Genomic DNA, 20,602 nt, shown 5'->3' with positions numbered 1-20,602 from the left:
CTTCCACTTCTCTCCATTGTTACTGTTGGTTGAGGACCTTCCACTTCTCTCCATTGTTACTGTTGGTTGAGGACCTTCCACTTCTCTCCATTGTTACTGTTGGTTGAGGACCTTCCACTTCTCTCCATTGTTACTGTTGGTTGAGGACCTTCCACTTCTCTCCATTGTTACTGTTGGTTGAGGACCTTCCACTTCTCTCCATTGTTACTGTTGGTTGAGGACCTTCCACTTCTCTCCATTGTTACTGTTGGTTGAGGCCCTTCCACTTCTCTTCATTGTTACTGTTGGTTGAGGACCTTCCACTTCTCTCCATTGTTACTGTTGGTTGAGGACCTTCCACTTCTCTCCATTGTTACTGTTGGTTGAGGACCTTCCACTTCTCTCCATTGTTACTGTTGGTTGAGGACCTTCCACTTCTCTCCATTGTTACTGTAAACTCAATGTGGGTTGTGCCTTCAGGCCTCGTATGTGTTTGTGTGGGTGTGTGTGTTTCATTACAAAGAGCTCATTAACAAAGGGTCAAGCTAGAATCTGTAAAACAGTTATTGTTATCAAGATGACAATTTCATTTAATACCCTCTAAACCTCAACAGAGCTGTCTAAAACACCAAGGTGCTGTTGGTTTGGGGAAAGTTTTAAGAGGTAGTAGTTCTCCAGTCTCTCCACTGGGTGGAGCTGTGGAGCTGTGGTGAGAGAAAGGTTGGCTGTTGGCCCATTCCTGAATCAATCCCTAGCAGTGGAGGCTGCTGAGGGGAGGACGGCTCATAATAATGGCTGGAACGGAGCAAATGGAGTGGCATCAAACAACTGGAAACCGTGTGCCACCAACATCCTGTGATCCCTAGACTCTAGTCCAGTGTTTCCCAAACCCCTCCTGGATCTCTCTAGTCTTTCCACTTGTTTGATGTATTCCAGTAGTAGCACCAGCTAGTCTAGTCAGCTTGTGTAGATCTGAAAGAATGGGATAAATAAGCTCTATGGTGGTAGGTCAACCCTGCCCTCTGATAGGCCAGGAGTTTTCACCATATTGCTTTCCTATCCAATCCTTTCAGAGACCAATCCTTTCAGATACCAAAATCTGTCGTTCTGCTCCTGAACAAGGCAGGTAACCCACTGTTCCCCGGTATCATTCATCATTGTAAATAAGAATTTGTTCTTAACTGACTTGCCTAGTTAAATAAAGGTTAAAATACATATATGTACCATGCAGCTCAGAGTAGGAGCCTTTTAGATCATAATGAATAAGATGACATGGACGGGGTGGGGTCAGGGGGGTCTGATAAGATGACATGGACGGGGTGGGGTCAGGGGGGGTCTGATAGGATGACATGGACTGGGTGGGGTCAGGGGGGGTCTGATAAGATGACATGGACGGGGTGGGGTCAGGGGGGGTCTGATAGGATGACATGGACTGGGTGGGGTCAGGGGGTGTCTGATAAGATGGCATGGACGGGGTGGGGTCAGGGGGGTCTGATAGGATGACATGGACTGGGTGGGGTCAGGGGGTGTCTGATAAGATGGCATGGACGGGGTGGGGTCAGGGGGGTCTGATAGGATGACATGGACTGGGTGGGGTCAGGGGGTGTCTGATAAGATGGCATGGACGGGGTGGGGTCAGGGGGGGTCTGATAAGATGACATGGACGGGGTGGGGTCAGGGGGGTCTGATAAGATGACATGGACGGGGTGGGGTCAGGGGGGTCTGATAGGATGACATGGACTGGGTGGGGTCAGGGGGTGTCTGATAAGATGGCATGGACGGGGTGGGGTCAGGGGGGTCTGATAAGATGACATGGACGGGGTGGGGTCAGGGGGGTCTGATAAGATGACATGGACGGGGTTGGGTCAGGGGGTTCTGATAAGATGGCATGGACGGGGTGGGGTCAGGGGGGTCTGATAAGATGGCATGGACGGGGTGGGGTCAGGGGGGTCTGATAAGATGGCATGGACGGGGTGGGGTCAGGGGGGTCTGATAAGATGACATGGACGGGGTGGGGTCAGGGGGGTCTGATAAGATGACATGGACGGGGTGGGGTCAGGGGGTCTGATAAGATGGCATGGACGGGGTGGGGTCAGGGGGGTCTGATAAGATGGCATGGACGGGGTGGGGTCAGGGGGGATCTGATCCTAGATCAGCACTCTTGATACAGTACCTTGATACAGTACCTTGATACAGTACCTTGATATAGTACCTTGATACAGTACCTTGATACAGTACCTTGATATAGTGTCTTGATACAGTGCCTTGATACAGTACCTTGATACAGTACCTTGATACAGTACCTTGATACAGTGCCTTGATATAGTACCTTGATATAGTACCTTGATACAGTACCTTGATACAGTGTCTTGATATAGTACCTTGATACAGTGCCTTGATACAGTGTCTTGATACAGTACCTTGATACAGTACCTTGCAAAAGTATTCATACCCCTTGGATTACTTCACATTTTATTGTCTTACAACGTGGAAGTAAATATAATTTTTGGTCAATAACCTACTGAAATAACTCTGTAATGTCAAAGTGGAAGAAAAATTCTAATTTAAAAAAAAAAGATTAATAAAAATGTCAAAACTCAAATCTAGTCGTTGCGTAAGTATTCAGCCCCTTTGTTTAGACAAGCCTAATAAGCCTTAAAAGTTACATGGACTCACTCATCCTCTTAGACCACGTCATCCTCTTGCCTTCACTTTGAGTTGAGTCGTTCATATCTAAACTTTGAGTTGAGTCGTTCATATCTGAACTTTGAGTTGAGTCGTTCATATTTGAACTTTGAGTTGAGTCGTTCATATCTGAACTTTGAGTTGAGTCGTTCATATCTGAACTTTGAGTTGAGTGGTTCATATCTGAACTTTGAGTTGACTCGTTCATATGTGAACTTTGAGTTGAGTCGTTCATATCTGAACTTTGATTTGAGTCGTTCATATCTGAACTTTGAGTTGAGTCGTTCATATGTGAACTTTGAGTTGAGTCGTTCATATGTGAACAGTTGAGTCGTTCAACCAGTGCTCCCGCACATTGGCTAACCGGACTATCTGCATTGTGTCCCACGACCCGCCAACCCCTCTTTTTACGCTACTGCTACTCTCTGTTCATCATATATGCATAGTCACTTTAACCATACCCACATGTACATACTACCTCAATAAGCCTGACTAACCGGTGTCTGTATATAGCCTTGCTACTCTTATTTTCAAATGTCTTTTTACTGTTGTTTTATTTCCTTACTTACACACACACACACACACACACACACACACACACACACACACACACACACACACACACACACACACACACACACACACACACACACACACACACACACACACACACACACACACACACACACACACACACACACACACACACACACACACACACACACACACACACACGCGTACCTTTGTTTTCCGCACTATTGGTTAGAGCCTGTAAGTAACTGTATTCGGCGCACGTGACAAATAAACTTTGATTTGAACTTTGAGTTTAGCCGAATCATGAAGACATACAGAACACTATTTTAAGGTGAATTTTTTTTTACCACATGGTTAAAGTGAGCTTAAAGTTAAGTTTAGAATGGAGGATTTTTCCATCATCTTCATTAAACAAAGGCTTGTGTGGGAACATGAAATCCTTTAAGACGTTTTATACCAGTGTTAAGTCTCAATAACGAGGCTATTGAAATTTAAAGACCCCAACATCCCTTTAAAAACTATGGTGGTGATGTCATTATTTCTACAGTGGGCTGGCTGAGCCCCTCCCCCTTTTTACAGGCACGCTATGATGATGTCACAGAGGGCAAATGACAATCCCATTTAAAACATTGAAAAATGATTTATAGAATTCACTTGACCACTGAAAGCACTCAATACAGAATTACCACATTCTTAGACCCAATCCCAAATCGCTCCATAAACCTAATGCCCTATGCACTTGTGGAGATATGAGAGGATTTGATTGGTATAAGCAATATGGTTGAAACTTCCACCCCTAGCCTATCAGAGGGCAAGGCCTACCCACATAATATTACCTACACATGTGGATAGGGCTTAGGGGTCCATTTGGGTCTGGACCTTCAAATGTTGAATGGAGATGATGTTTATTTAAGTCAACAACAAGACAGACATGTGAGTGGATCACAGAGAGAATGGATTCACTCAGGTACAGGAAAAGAAACACAGTGGGTTCGGAAGTGATTGAAAAATCATTGTGATTTATATGAATGGACACAAGCAGCTTCTCAGAAGCCTTCTTGTTGTCCATGAACTGGCCCTCGGGGATGACGCTGGCATTCAGTACTTTGTACCTGAATGAGGGGACAGTTTTAAGACATGCCAAGTTGTAATAGGTTGGTTATACAGTGAGGTCCAAAATGATTGACACCCTTGATAAAGATGAGCAATAATGACTGTATAAAATAAATCATTCAAATACTGATCTATATTGTATGCTACAAAAAATGAGGAAGTTATTATTTTATAATTATACAGTTGCTCAGAGAAAGAGATCGTGTTTAACAAGTAATATGTTTCTTCTCAAAAGGTAGTTGTAAATAAAGTAGTCTTAGTTCTGTTTTATGTAGTTGTGGTCTGCTTCATTGTGTTGTGGACACAGTCGCTAAGTTAAACAGTAGGCCTCGGCTTGGGTCCATGCTCAGTTCCAATGTTTTAGCTTACAGCTAATATTGGATATAAACAATCGTAGTAGTTTTCCATTGTTTGCTGTAAAACATTTTGATACATGCGCATTTGTAACGTTCGATATGAATGCCCTATTGTCTCCAAGGTTACCATTGTTTGCATTGTGTGTGTGTTCACAACCTCTGTGTGACTCTCCAGACAGGAAGTTCAGGCTGGCCTTGTCCTTGTAGTAGAGTGTATTGCTTTACAGTAGTCAGACACTGTCGCTGACGATCAAATAGATAACTCTACTTCTACTTTTCATATGCTTCTATTATCATACATTTTTGTTGTTGTATGTTTTTGCTTTGTTTCTTGTGTTATTATTATCATTATTGTTGTTATTATTATTATTATTATTAATGTTGTTGTTATTATTGTTAATATTATTTCTGTTTAAGACTTGTTTGTGATGATTTGTCTGCTCTTTACCCTGCCAAATGGAAGAGATGGGTGGGGGGAGGGTAGGGTTGTGGGGGAGAGGGTAGATGGAAAATTGGGTGAGAGGTGGGGTTAAAAGTGGGTGGGCTAGAAAATGCAAATTCCTGTTGTATGAATTACTGTTGTGAAAATATCATACCCCCAAGACATGCTAACCTGTTACTGACAATGGTGAGAAGTTAGCATGTCTTGAGGTATGATCATTGACCCTCTGTAACTTTCTCACTCATCCTAATTCACTATTCAGGGTAGCCTAGTGGTTCGAGTGTTGGACTAGTAACTGGAAGGTTGCAAGTTCAAATCCCTGAGTTGAAAAGGTACAAATCTGTCGTTCTGCCCCTGAACAAGGCAGTTAACCCACTGTTCCTAGGCCGTCATTGAAAATAAGAATTTGTTCTTAACTGACTTGCCTAGTTTAATAAAGGTAAAATAAAACATTCAGGCTTATCTGTAATCATTTTAGCATTCACATTAATGTACAAGTGTTTAGAAACATATTCTATTCTTATTTACTGTGTAATAAAAATTACTAATTGTGTGTGTAGTTTGAGCACAGGATACTTCTGTACAATTAGACTGAGAGAAAGAGGGGGGAGAGAGTGGGGAAAGATGGAGAGAGAGAGAGAGTGGGTAGAGATAAAGAGAGAGGGGGAAGAAAGAAAGAAAGAAAGAAAGAAAGAGAGAGAAAGGAGAGAGAGAGAGAGGGAGAGAGAGAAAGGGGGAGACAGAGAGAGAGAGAGTGGGGAAAGATGGAGAATGGGTAGAGATAGAGAGATAGAGAGAGAGAAATGTGGGAGAGAGAGAGAGAGGAGAGATAGAGATAGTGGAGAGAGAGAGAGAGAGAGAGAGAGAGAGAGATAGTGGAGAGAGAGAGAGAGAGAGTGAGAGAAAGAAAGGGGGAGCTCTTTGTAAAGTCCTTGCGTAACTCAGGCTCACGTGGTCTGTTGTCACCCAAAACATGTGCTCACCTTGATGGGCTAGATTTGGAGCTCCTGGTTGGGTGGGCGGAGGGGGTAACAGGTGTTTGTGTGTGTGTGTGTGTGTGTGTGTGTGTGTGTGTGTGTGTGTGTGTGTGTGTGTGTGTGTGTGTGTGTGTGTGTGTGTGTGTGTGTGTGTGTGTGTGTGTGTGTGTGTGTGTGTGAATGGATTGTGAAAATAAGGCAACTTCTAGGCAGAGTTCCTCTGTCCAGTGTCTGTGTTCTTTTGTCCATCTTAATCTTTTCTTTTTATTGGCCAGTCTGAGATATGGCTTTTTCTTTGCAACTCTGCCTAGAAGGCCAGCATCCCGGAGTCGCCTCTTCACTGTTGACGTTGAGACTGGTGTTTTGCGGGTACTATTTAATTAAGCTGCCAGTTGATGACTTGTGAGGCATCTGTTTCTCAAACTAGACACTAATGTACTTGTCCTCTTGCTCAGTTGTGCACCGGGGCCTCCCACTCCTCTTTCTATACTGGTTAGAGCCAGTTTGCGCTGTTCTGTGAAGGGAGTAGTACACAGAGTTGTACGAGATCTTCAGTTTCTTGGCAATTTCTCGCATGGAATAGCCTTCATTTCGCAGAACAAGAATAGACTGATGAGTTTCAGAAGAAAGGTCTTTGTTTCTGGCCATTTTGAGCCTGTAATCGAACTCACAAATGCTGATGCTCCAGACACTCAACTAGTCTAAAGAAGGCCAGTTGTGTTGCTTCTTTAAACAGCACAACAGTTTTCAGCTGTGCTAACATAATTGCAAAAGGGTTTTCTAATGATCAATTAGCCTTTTAAAATGTTAAACTTGGATTAGCTAACACAACGTGCCATTGGAACACAGGAGTGATGGTTGCTGATAATGGGCCTCTGTACGCCTATGTAGATATTCCATTAAAAATCTGCTATTTCCAGCTACAATAGTCATTTACAACATTAACAATGTCTACACTGTATTTCTGATCAATTTGATGTTATTTTAATGGACAAAAAAGGTGCGTTTCTTTCAAAAACAAGGACATTTCTGAGTGACCCCAAACTTTTGAACGGTAGTGTATAGTGCACGACTTTAGACCAGAGCCCAGACGTTTTATGGGAGAATTATTTTAGCAGGTATGGTTGGCTGTAGGGGCACACAGCATCCAGTGGGAGGAGACTGTATCAGTGTCGGTGGAACATCTTGCTGTGCAGACCCCTGCCAACACTACACCGTACTGAATGACGACTGGCGTGCCACCAACAACAATGCCAACGTTTATGGAGAGCACTGCGACAAGGATGTCAACTGGCAGGGCTGGTATCGCCTGTTCCTGGGGAACACCAGTGTTCAGATGCCAGAGAGGTGTGTGGAGATGGACATGTGTGGAACCCACGCCCCCATGTGGCTCACAGAGCCCCATCCCCAGCTGTTAGACGGGGTGGTTCAGAGGGGCATCTGTGGGAGCTGGTCTGGTAACTGCTGCTCGTTTCAACAAACTCCCATCCATGTCAAAGCCTGCTATGGAAACTACTATGTCTACAAGTTTGTCCCTGCAATTACCTGCAACTTGGCCTACTGTGCAGGTATGACATCATAATGTCCTTGTTACTGATTCTTAAAGACATCAAGAATGTTCCAAGGTGTCCACTTCACTCTCTGAACCCAGAACCAAGTATCACGTGTGCCGTGAGACTTGGTTCTGGGTTCACCACACAACGTGTGTGTAAAAACAATGTGTGCAAAAAATATATTTTGTGGCAAATACATTGTACATCAGTCGTATAACCTGAGTGTGTACTAGTCACAGCAAATCCATGAACCCCCCCCCCCTCCCCTCTGCTCTTCCAGACGTCAACACCAAGGTGTGTTCTACCTGTAGAGATGATGACACCTGTATGAGTGAGGATAAGATCACCTGGAGGTGTGAGAGGAAAGGTGAGTGTTAAGAAAAACACATCTTACTCCTCAGTGTAGATACAGTAGGTGGTGGCAGGACCATGGTGGAAGGCAAAGGTGTGCAATGCCTTGTAGTTGAGTTTCATAATGGCTGTGTTTTTGACAGTAGGGAGCAGTGGAGGCTGCTGAGGGGAGGACGGCTCACAATAATGGCTGGAACAGAGTAAATGGAATGGCATCCATGTGTTTGATGTATTTGATACCATTTCACCTATTCCGCTCCAGCCATTACCACAAGCCCATCCTCCCCAATTAAGGTGCCACCAACCTCCTGTGGTAGGGAGTACCATGTTCATCTTGAATTATAGTAATTTACCTTCTCTTTATTCCCCCCTCTTTCATTTTCTCTCCTCTCCCCCTCTCTGTCCCCCTCCTCTGGTTTCTCTCTTTAAGATCTACTCACAACAAAGAGCAACACAGAGCTGGTGGAGCCTGGTACAGGTGGTACCAGGTGTGGTACCAGGTGGAGCGCAGGGAGGGACGCTGTGGAAACACTCTGGAGGTGAGAACACATTACCTCAATGTCTGACTGGAGGTTATTCAACACTGGAAGAGTTTAGACTATAACTGATCCTTACTGTTAGTAGGTCTGTATATAAGACCTGAATATTAATTTAACTGTAAACACTTTTCTTCTATTTCAGACGAACACCACCCATGCTGTCTACTCCAACAGCTTATTTGTTTATCCAGTAGATGGGAGAAACGACTCTCTCTCCCGACCCGTGAGCTATCCTTTCTCCTGTGTCTATCCTCTGGAGACAGAGAGCAGTCTGGATGTGGCCCTCAGACCGTACCGGCCCACTTGCCTGCCTCTCCAAGAACCCAAAGGCTCTTTTAAGGAAAGCTTTCTACTCCAACAGCTTATTCATGCTGTCTACTCCAACAGCTGGCTAAACTTGTTAAAGACAAGTGAAATTCATGATACATGTTTAGTCAATGTTCTGGACACTTCCAAGGCTGTCTTACCAAAGCGGTAGGACTATTAGTCGTATTGGTGTATTGAAATGGTGCTGTTTGAATTCCACTGTAGAAGAACACAATGAAAGTCTTCAGAATGACCACGACAATCTGAGTAGTAGTTTATGATGCTCTTTTTAATGACTCCACATGGGTAGGGCCTTTTAATGTGAATGTGTTTATGCGTGTGTATGTACTATTGTTGCCTCTAGTTACCGAGACATCGCAGTTGATTCTTTTTCACTGCAGCATCTTGCGCCATCATCATCGACTACCAAACAGAAGATAAGAATCCTGCCAACTCTCCTGTGTGTTTACTGTTGTTGGTGATGTTAGTTTAAGGTACATTACAGGATACTATACTCATGCCAACTCTCCTGTGTGTTTACTGTTGTTGGAGATGTTAGTTTAAGGTACATTACAGGATACTATACTCATGCCAACTGTCCTGTGCACACGATCTATGGTGTCTTGTTTATGTTTGTGTCAGCAGTCAGCAGACTCTCTTTATTTTGACGGTTTAAAGATGGGGGTATAAAACACAACTCATCGGTGAGAGGTGCCACCGCTAACAGTTTGTAGATGTTGGAACATTGCTCTTATTTGAATTTCAAATATTCATTTTACCATTTGAAACAGTCATTTCCCTCTTCGGCATATGTATATAAATCAAGCAGGCTTGGTTCTTTTCCACCACAAACAAAGGCTCACTCCAGACTGGTAAGATGTACTTTATTGTTTCTGAGATCGTGATGCGCTGTCCGTCAGGAAAGATGTAAAGACTCATCCGTCAACTACAGAGAACAGAGAACAGCGTTTCTACCAGCCCTGCGTTAGACATGCATTTAATGACTTCTGGTTTGAAGGCACCCTAATAGGAAATCTTTCCTGATTGACTGGGCCAGTGATTTGGGGAAGATTTGACTGTTAATAGTGAGTTATTAGCTAAATCAAACCCCTCTCTCCCCTTGCAATGTTGTACCACAGGTGTCTGTGGTAACCAAAATCATCACAAAAAGGTAGGTTTTATAATTTCCTCAGTATTACAGTACTACAGCATGAATATCTGTATCTGTATTTGGTTAATGCTGTATTGTATCAGTAGAGATATCTGAGAAGACAATTAACAACCAATCAGTCACATCGAAGGCCACTGAAATCAGTTCACAGAGGTAAGTGCTCTCTCTCAACTAGAAGAATCCACTTTTTCCTAACCAAAATATGATTTTAATAATATAATTAAGCAATAACGAGGAGGTGTGGTGTATGGCCAATATACCACATTCAAGGGCTGTTGTTAAGCACGATGCAACGAGGAGTGCCTGGACACAGCCCTTAGACTTGGTGTATTGGCCAAATATCACAAACCCACAAGGTGCCTTATTGCTATTATAAACTGGTAACCAACGTAATTAGAGCAGTAAAAAATACATGTTTTGTCAAACACGTGGTATAGCAATTTGTGATATCGGCTGATGTAAAAAGGGATTTATAAATGCATTTGATTGATTGATTGATATACCATGGCTTTCAGCCAATCAGAATTCAGGGCTCGAACCACCCGGTTTATAATGTAGTTTATGTTTGCGTAACATACAGTTGAAGTCGGAAGTTTACATACACTTATGTTGGAGTCATTAAAACTCGTTTTTCAACCACTCCACAAATTTCTTGTTAACAAACTATCATTTTGGCAAGACAGTTAGGACATCTACTTTGTGCATGACACAAGTAAATTTTCAAACAATTGTTTACAGACAGATTATTTCACTTATAATTAATTCACTGTATCACAATTCCAGTGGGTCAAAAGTTGACATACACTAAGTTGACTGTGCCTTTAAACAGCTTGGAAAATTCCAGAAAATGATGTCATGGCTTTGGAAGCTTCTGATAGGCTAATTGACATTATTCGAGTCAATTGAAGGGGTACATGTGGATGTATTTCAAGGCCTACCTTCAAACTCAGTGACTCTTTGCTTGACATCATAGGAAAATCAAAAGAAATCAGCCAAGACCTCAGAAAAAAAATGGTAGACCTCCACAAGTCTGGTTCATCCTTGGGAGCAATTTCCAAACGCCTGAAGGTACCACGTTCATCTGTACAAACAATAGTACGCAAGTATAAACAACATGGGACTACGCAGCCGTCATACCACTCAGGAAGGAGACGCGTTCTGTCTCCTAGAGATGAACGTACTCTGGTGCAAAAAGTGCAAATCAATCCCAGAACAGCAGCAAAGGACCTTGTGAAGATGCTGGAGGAAACAGGTACAAAAGTATCTATATCCACAGTAAAACGAGTCCTATATCGACATAACCTGAAAGGTCGCTCAGCAAGGAAGAAGCCACTGTTCCAAAACTGCCATACAAAATCCAGACTACGGTTTGCAACTGCACATGGGGACAAATATCGTACTTTTTGGAGAAATGTCCTCTGGTCTGATGAAACAAAAATAGAACTGTTGGCCATAATGACCATCGTTATGTTTGGAGGAAATAGGGGGAGGCTTGCAAGCCAAAGAACACCATCCCAACTGTGAAGCACGGGGGTGGCAGCATCATGTTGTGGGGGTGCTTTGATGCAGGAGGGAATGGTGCACTTCACAAAATAGATGGCATCATGAGGGGGGAAATTATGTGGATATATTGAAGCAACATCTCAAGACATCAGTCAGGAAGTTAAAGCTTGGTCGCAAATGGGTCTTCCAAATGGACAATGACCCAAAGCATACTTCCAAAGTTGTGGCAAAATTGCTTAAGGACAACAGTCAAGGTATTGGAGTGGCCATCACAAGCCCTGACCTCAATCCTATAGAAAATTTGTGGGCAGAACTGAAAAAGTGTGTGCGAGCAAGGAGGCCCACAAACCTGACTCAGTTACACCAGCTCTGTCAGGAGGAATGGGCCAAAATTCACCCAACTTATTGTGGGAAGCTTGTGGAAGGCTACCCGAAACGTTTGGCCCAAGTTAAACAATTTAAAGGCAATGCTACCAAGTACTAATTGAGTGTATGTGAACTTCTGACCCACTGGGAATGCGATGAAAGAAATAAAAGCTGAAATAAATCATTCTCTCAACTATTATTCTGACATTTCACATTCTCAAAATAGTGGTGATCCTCACTGACCTAAGACAGGGAATTTTTACTAGGATTAAATGTCAGGAATTGTGAAAAACTGGTTTTAATTGTCTTTGGCTAAGGTGTAAGTAAACCTCTGACTCCAACTGGCTTTGGAGTATGATGATGCTACTTACTCTACCTGACAATGTTTTAACAGACCTTTGACAAGCTTTGAGTGTGTTGCTGTTTATCTGATTTTTGGTATATTCATCCATCCTGTTTGAGACGCGTTTCCACTGCCCTCCTCACTTTGCTCCTCAGTGAATTCACATTTTTACTCTTCTTTTTATCATTTTTTTCAGTCGTGTGTCTGAGCTGAACAGAATGATGTCATCGGGTATTCTGATGATGCTCCTGTTCTTTAAGCATGTTACTGCAGACAGCTCAGGTAAAGGGTTGATTGGCTTATTCCCGTTTAGGTAACAGAATGAGAGATTCACTCAGAATATTGCTGCTCCCCAGTGCTTTATTCCTGCAGCCAAAACAGCAACGTTCCGTCTGCAGGTCTCTCATTCCTTTATCTCACTGTATAAGGGCACAAGGCGAGACACAGATGCAGACACGGGTGGCAGATGGTTTGAGTCTTTGATATTTATTGAACAATCCAAAAGGGGTAGGCAAGAGAATGGTCGTGGACAGGCAAAAGGTCAAAACCAGTCCAGGAGGTACAGAGTGGCAGGCAGGCTCGAGGTCAGGGCAGGCGGAATGGTCAGGCAGGCACAGAGTCCAGAAAACAGGCAAGGATCAAAACCGGGAGGACTAGCAAAAGAGAATAGAAAAAGGAGTACAGGAATAACACATACAAAACAAACTGGCACAGAGAGACAGGAAACACAGGGATAAATACACTGGCACAGAGAGACAGGAAACACAGGGATAAATACACCGGGGAAAATAAGCGACACCTGGAGGGGGTGGAGGCAATCACAAGGACAGGTGAAACAGATCAGGGTGTGACACACTGTATTCATTATTTTAGCCTTATTCTCAAGTTCAGGATGTAGACATCACCCTCATTCTCTTTATTGCCAGTGTTTCAATTCTGGAGAGAGAGACATTGGGATGCATCCCAAATGGCTTCCTAATGACTATATAGTGCACAGCCTTTGACCAGAGCCCAGGGATATCATACGTTTTTATGGGGGGGGGTTGTTTTCGCAGGTGTGACTGTTGCCAATTCTATCCAGTTTAGCTGTGGGGGCACACAGTGTCCAGTGGGACAGGACTGTATCAGTGTTGGTGGAACACTTGGCTGTGCAGACCCCTGCCAGAACTATACCGCACTGAATGACGACTGGCGTGCCACCAACAACAACGACCAGGTTAATGGGCGCTCACACTGTGACCAGAGCATCAACTTTCAGGGCTGGTATCGCCTGTTCCTGGGGCACACCAGCGTTCAGATGCCAGAGAGGTGTGTGGAGATTAACATGTGTGGAACCCACGCCCCCATGTGGCTCACAGAGCCCCATCCCCAGCTGTTAGACGGGGTGGTTCAGAGGGGCGTCTGTGGGAGCTGGTCTGGTAACTGCTGCTTGTTTCAACAAACTCCCATCCATGTCAAAGCCTGCTATGGAAACTACTATGTCTACAAGTTTGTCCCTGCAATTACCTGCAACTTGGCCTACTGTGCAGGTATGACATCATAATGTCCTTGTTACTGATTCTTAAAGACAGTAAGAATGTTCCAAAGTGTCCAATTCACTCTCTGAACCCAGAATCAAGTCTCTGTATTTATATTAACAGTATGTCAGGAGAGACTTTAGACACCCCACAACGGTGGTTTCACAACCGTAGTGACAAATACATTGTACATCAGTCGTATAACCTGAGTGTGTACTAGTCACAGCAAATCCATGAACCCCCCCCCTCCCCTCTGCTCTTCCAGACGTCAACACCAAGGTGTGTTCTACCTGTAGAGATGATGACACCTGTATGAGTGAGGATAAGATCACCTGGAGGTGTGAGAGGAAAGGTGAGTGTTAAGAAAAACACATCTTTCTCCTCAGTGATTGATTGACTTATTGGGAAAAAGATGAACTGAGTACAACCCAGGGGTTAAATTGATTTCCAACATTTTCCAACTTCTGATGGAATACATGCAACACTGAGAAAACAACACAGCATATAGTAAATAACTACAAAAAAATAGATGCAGGAATATGAAAATACAGTCAACCTATTCTGATCCATTCATTTTGTCCTCATGGACATGAATAAATCTATTATCATTATCAAAAAAACTCTAACAGCTACGACGGCCTCGGGAGCCAGACCTCTGCCTTCACTTTTCTGATGTAGCAGAGGCATTAATGCAGTCACACTAACAGCTACTCAACTTTGACCTATCCTTTAACCCCCCGGGACTGGGACAGTTTAATAGGCAGTGGGAGACTATTCCACAACAGAATACCAGTGTATCAGAGGAACGAGTTCCGTGCCGCACTATTCGCTCTTCACACCTGGCTAACAGTCGTTTTGTATTCTCTTGTTTTTCTCTCTTCCTCTCTTTCATTCTTTCTCTACTCCCTCTCTCTATCAACCTTCTATAACAGCCCCTACACCTACAACACCTCGGATACCTGTTACCACCACCAATCCTCCAATCATGGCCCCAGAGGTAGTGTGTGGGCAGAGCATAATACAGGTGGGTCTAAACAGGGCTAACCTGAAGGCCGCTGGTCTGAACGCTTCCACAGCTCACCTGGCCGACACTATGTGCTCCGCCCACGAGGATCGTAACGGCACGGTGTGGTACCAGGTGGAGCGACGGGAGGGACGCTGTGGAAACACTCTGGAGGTGAGAACACATTACCTCAATGTCTGACTGGAGGTTATTCAACACTGGAAGAGTTTAGACTATAACTGATCCTTACTGTTAGTAGGTCTGTATATAAGACCTGAATATTAATTTAACTGTAAACACTTTTCTTCTATTTCAGACTAACACCACCCATGCTGTCTACTCCAACAGCTTATTTGTTTATCCAGTAGATGGGAGAAACGACTCTCTCTCCCGACCCGTGAGCTATCCTTTCTCCTGTGTCTATCCTCTGGAGACAGAGAGCAGTCTGGATGTGGCCCTCAGACCCTACCTACTGTGAGAAAATACACAGAATGTTTATTAAGTTTATTCTGACAGAACAGTCATTATGAAATCAAACTGTTTCGAACAATTCTGTCTTCTGGTTTTCCAATTGAAGATATTGTTATACATGAAACACCTACATTAAGAGTTCACATATAAAAAGTGTTCGGAAGTGTTAAGGGGGGCTCCCGAGTGGCGCAGCGGTCTAAGCAGTGCTAGAGGCGTCACTACAGACCCTGGTTCTATTCCAGGCTGTATCACAACCGGCTGTGATTGGGAGTCCCATAGAGCGGCGCACAATTGTCTCAGCGTCGTCCGTGTTTGGCTGGTGTAGGCCGTCATTGTAAATAAGAATTTGTTCTTAACTGACTTGCCTAGTTAAATAAAACATTTAGATAAAAGATTTGTTCACACGTGTTAACACGTTTTTTTGTAATAACTTTGATATCTGAAGTTATCAAGCTGTCTAATATCTGATGTCCTCTGGCTTCATGTTCACCTCTTGATAGGAATAGTCGTGGAGCAGTTGGAGTCGGTGCCAAGGCCAGAGCCTCCATGTTTCTGTATCGTAACTCCAACTACACAGAGTCTTACCCAGCTGGTGAAGTCCTCCTGCCGATTGGTTCCACTCTGTGCGTGGGCGTGTCCGTAGAGGAGTCCGGGATGGAGCGTTTTGTTGTAGTTCTAAGGGACTGCTATGCCAACCAATCCCCCAGCCCTGATAATCTCCCACGGACCTACATGATTCAGGACAGGTCCATGACTCTATTCATCAGCTGTTTGCATGTCTATGTGTGTTTGTTTTGTGTGTGAAGTATGGTATGTTTGATGCTGTGTACGGTCTGTGTAGCCGTGCATACCTTCAACCCTTTGCTGTTTCTTGGCTCTTCTCCTAGGTGTCCTACAAATCGTACCCAGGTGACAGTGGAAGAAAGTGGCTCGTCCCTCAGGGCTCGCTTCTCTGCTCTACTGCAGGGGGACTACCGTTACATCTTCCTTCACTGCAGCCTCAGCCTGTGTGACCAGGGGAGCTCCTCCTGCACTCCAGTGAGTCCTTTGACTTTTGTGTTTAGTCTCTCTGACGGAGTGGTTGGTTTCTCTGACGTAGTGATTGGTTTCTCTGACGGAGTGGTTGGTTTCTCTGACGTAGTGGTTGGTTTCTCTGACGGAGTGGTTGCTTTCTCTGACGGAGTGGTTGGTTTCTCTGACGTAGTGATTGGTTTCTCTGACGGAGTGGTTGGTTTCTCTGACAGAGTGGTTGGTTTCTCTGACAGAGTGGTTGGTTTCCCTGACGTAGTGGTTGGTTTCCCTGACGGAGTGGTTGGTTTCTCTGACGTAGTGGTTGGTTTCTCTGACGTAGTGGTTGGTTTCTCTGACGTAGTGGTTGGTTTCTCTGACGGAGTGGTTGGTTTCTCTGACGGAGTGGTTGGTTTCTCTGACGTAGTGGTTGGTTTCTCTGACGTAGTGGTTGGTTTCTCTGATGGAGTGGTTGGTTTCTCTGACGTAGTGGTTGGTTTCTCTGACAGAGTGGTTGGTCTCTTTCTCTCTACAGGTGTGCTCTGGAAGAAATTCTCGCTCTGTGTCTGAATCTGTCCTCCTCAAGCCCATAGCCATCGGGCCAATCAGCTGTGAGTTTTTCATTCAAGTTAATTTCATGAGCTAATATACCACATAAGCTTTAGGCAATAAGTAGCTGACAGCTGTCGCCAAGCTGTGTTTTAGTGACCACGTGCTGGATGCCAGCGAACAGTGGCTGTTTCACAGATTCAACATGTAGATTCTTTGGGAAATGATCAGGAAAATTATGGCCTGGTCAGAGGAACTGTCATTCTGGTGTGTTTCCTCTCTAACTGTGAGATTCTCTTTGACCCCCAGGGGCCCAGAGTCTGGAGTGAGCCTTGGGAACCCCCCAGCATGTCATATGAAGGATGGGGTCCCTCCTGCACTACTCCCCTGATCTCCATCCAAACCTACAGCCCAGTGTAACTTTCAAGGGCACAGAAATACTTGTTTTGATTCTAGTAATGAATTTATGCACTACAGTGTGATTTCATTGTACTGTGTATGTTGTATACACATAGACTTGCATTGTTTTAGGACTGATAATTTCCCCAAACCTGAGTTGCTGTGTGTGTATGCTGTGATTTGATGATGTCAATAAATAACTCTGTATGATGATGCTCATTGTCTAATGATTGTTTATTTAACAGGTTGTAAACATAGAAATAAACATGTCTATATTTATTGTAAGGCAGGATAAATACATATTTACAGAACAACAAGGGATTGAGGCAGATCAATGTGTGGTTTATTTGGTACAGGCAAACGTACTAATTGACCATAGCGGATTTTAGGACAACTGGCGAAACTTGTTAAAGACAAGTGACATTCATGATATGTTTTTAGTTAATGTACTGAGCACTTCCAAGGTTGTTTTACCAAAGCAGGAAGACTGATTGCCATGTAGGTTTATTGAAATGGTGCTGTTTAAGTCCCACTGTAGAAGAACACAATGAAAGACTTCAGAATGACCATGAAGTCTGTGAGTAGTAGTTTATGATGCTCCTTTCTCATGACCTTCCACTTCTCTCCATTGTTACTGTTGGTTGAGGCCCTTCCACTTCTCTCCATTGTTACTGTTGGTTGAGGACCTTCCACTTCTCTCCATTGTTACTGTTGGTTGAGGACCTTCCACTTCTCTCCATTGTTACTGTTGGTTGAGGACCTTCCACTTCTCTCCATTGTTACTGTTGGTTGAGGACCTTCCACTTCTCTTCATTGTTACTGTTGGTTGAGGACCTTCCACTTCTCTCCATTGTTACTGTTGGTTGAGGACCTTCCACTTCTCTCCATTGTTACTGTTGGTTGAGGACCTTCCACTTCTCTCCGTTGTTACTGTTGGTTGAGGACCTTCCACTTCTCTCCATTGTTACTGTTGGTTGAGGACCTTCCACTTCTCTCCATTGTTACTGTTGGTTGAGGACCTTCCACTTCTCTCCATTGTTACTGTAAACTCAATGTGGGTTGTGCCTTCAGGCCTCGTATGTGTTTGTGTGGGTGTGTGTGTTTCATTACAAAGAGCTCATTAACACAGGGTCAAGCTAGAATCTGTAAAACAGTTATTGTTATCAAGATGACAGTTGCATTTAATACCCTCTAAACCTCAACAGAGCTGTCTAAAACACCAAGGTGCTGTTGGTTTGGGGAAAGTTTTAAGAGGTAGTAGTTCTCCAGTCTCTCCACTGGGTGGAGCTGTGGAGCTGTGGTGAGAGAAAGGTTGGCTGTTGGCCCATTCCTGAATCAATCCCTAGCAGTGGAGGCTGCTGAGGGGAGGACGGCTCATAATAATGGCTGGAACGGAGCAAATGGAATGGCATCAAACAACTGGAAACCATGTGTGCCACCAACGTCCTGTGATCCCTAGACTCTAGTCCAGTGTTTCCCAAACCCCTCCTGGATCTCTCTAGTCTTTCCACTTGTTTGATGTATTCCAGGAGTAGCACCAGCTAGTCTAGTCAGCTTGTGTAGATCTGAAAGAATGGGATAAATAAGCTCTATGGTGGTAGGTCAACCCTGCCTTCTGATAGGCCAGGAGTTTTCACCATATTGCTTTCCTATCCAATCCTTTCAGGGACCAATCCTTTCAGAGAGCAAAATCTGTCGTTCTGCTCCTGTTCCCCGGTATCATTCATCATTGTAAATAAGAATTTGTTCTTAACTGACTTGCCTAGTTAAATAAAGGTTAAAATACATATATGTATCATGCAGCTCAGAGTAGGAGCCTTTTAGATCATAATGAATAAGATGACATGGACGGGGTGGGGTCAGGGGGGGTCTGATAAGATGACATGGACTGGGTGGGGTCAGGGGGGTCTGATAGGATGACATGGACGGGGTGGGGTCAGGGGGGGTCTGATAAGATGACATGGACTGGGTGGGGTCAGGGGGTCTGATAAGATGACATGGACTGGGTGGGGTCAGTGGGGGTCTGATAAGATGGCATGGACGGGGTGGGGTCAGGGGGTCTGATAAGATGGCATGGACGGGGTGGGGTCAGGGGGGGTCTGATAAGATGACATGGACGGGGTGGGGTCAGGGGTTATCTGATCCTAGATCAGCATTCTTGATACAGTACCTTGATACAGTGTCTTGATACAGTACCTTGATAGAGTACCTTGATACAGTACCTTGATACAGTACCTTGATACAGTACCTTGATACAGTGTCTTGATATAGTACCTTGATATAGTACTTTGATACAGTACCTTGATACAGTGTCTTGATACAGTACCTTGATACAGTGTCTTGATATAGTACCTTGATATAGTACTTTGATACAGTACCTTGATACAGTGTCTTGATACAGTACCTTGATATAGTACCTTGATATAGTACCTTGATACAGTACCTTGATACAGTGTCTTGATACAGTACCTTGATACAGTGTCTTGATATAGTACCTTGATACAGTGTCTTGATACAGTACCTTGATATAGTACCTTGATATAGTACCTTGATACAGTACCTTGATACAGTGTCTTGATACAGTACCTTGCAAAAGTATTCATACCTCTTGGATTACTTCACATTTTATTATCTTACAACGTGGAAGTAAATTGGATTTAAATGTCATTTTTGGTCAATAACCTACTGAAATAACTCTGTAATGTCAAAGTGGAAGATTTTTTTTTTTTAAAAGATGAATAAAACTGTGATAACTCAAATCTAGTCGTTGCGTAAGTATTCAGCCCCTTTGTTTAGTCAAGCCTACTGCACCTTATAAGTTACATGGACTCACTCTGTGTGACATAACAGCGGTTGAATGACTAACCCATCCTCTGTCCCCCATTCATACATCATCTGTATGGTCCCTCAGTCAAGATTCAACAACAAAGACCAGGGAGCTTTGAGAAAGCCTCGTAAAGAAAGCCAGCGATTGGTAGATGGGTAACAATAACAAATCAGACATTGAATATCTCTGTAAGCATGGTCAAGTTCATAATGATGCTGTGGATGATGTATTATACCACCCAGACACATCAAAGATACAGTCATCCCTCTGAACTGAGCTGCAGGACAGGAAGGAATCTGCTCAGGGATGTTACCATGAGGACATTGGTGATTTTAAAACAGTTACAGTGTTCAGTGACTGTGATAGGAGAAAACTGAGGATGGATCAACAACATTGTAGTGACTCCACAATGATTACTTAAATGTGTGAAAAGAAGAACACAAGTATATAGAATACAAATATTCCAAAACATGCATGTATGCAACAAGTCACTAAAGTAATACTGCAAAACAATACTGAAAAGGAATACACTTTTTGGCCTAAATGCAAAGCCTTATGTTTGGGGCAAATCCAACACACCACATCACTGAGTAACTGCCTTCTTATTTTA

At 43.7% G+C, this 20,602-nt stretch overlaps 1 protein-coding gene across 1 annotated transcript in view; it reads left to right on the top strand.

Annotated features, from left to right (window-relative positions):
* LOC106564346 (uncharacterized) overlaps nucleotides 1–17,375 on the top strand; it is a 40,272-nt gene extending 22,897 nt beyond the window's left edge. The window contains exons 19-31 of the mRNA XM_045692062.1: nucleotides 7,283–7,654; nucleotides 7,920–8,006; nucleotides 8,421–8,462; nucleotides 10,090–10,159; nucleotides 12,415–12,500; nucleotides 13,274–13,747; nucleotides 14,001–14,087; nucleotides 14,668–14,912; nucleotides 15,055–15,212; nucleotides 15,710–15,955; nucleotides 16,097–16,247; nucleotides 16,753–16,828; nucleotides 17,076–17,375. Coding sequence (XP_045548018.1) covers nucleotides 7,283–7,654; nucleotides 7,920–8,006; nucleotides 8,421–8,462; nucleotides 10,090–10,159; nucleotides 12,415–12,500; nucleotides 13,274–13,747; nucleotides 14,001–14,087; nucleotides 14,668–14,912; nucleotides 15,055–15,212; nucleotides 15,710–15,955; nucleotides 16,097–16,247; nucleotides 16,753–16,828; nucleotides 17,076–17,095 — 2,114 coding nt within the window. The 3' untranslated portion in view covers nucleotides 17,096–17,375. The remainder of the gene's footprint in view (nucleotides 1–7,282; nucleotides 7,655–7,919; nucleotides 8,007–8,420; nucleotides 8,463–10,089; nucleotides 10,160–12,414; nucleotides 12,501–13,273; nucleotides 13,748–14,000; nucleotides 14,088–14,667; nucleotides 14,913–15,054; nucleotides 15,213–15,709; nucleotides 15,956–16,096; nucleotides 16,248–16,752; nucleotides 16,829–17,075) is intronic.
* The last annotated feature ends 3,227 nt before the right edge of the window (nucleotides 17,376–20,602 follow it).

This window comes from Salmo salar, chromosome ssa12 (assembly GCF_905237065.1).
Source record: "Salmo salar chromosome ssa12, Ssal_v3.1, whole genome shotgun sequence".
Lineage (NCBI taxonomy): Eukaryota > Metazoa > Chordata > Actinopteri > Salmoniformes > Salmonidae > Salmo > Salmo salar.
The sequence above is the reverse complement of the archived record's forward strand: the minus strand, read 5'-3'. Positions and strand labels throughout refer to the sequence as shown.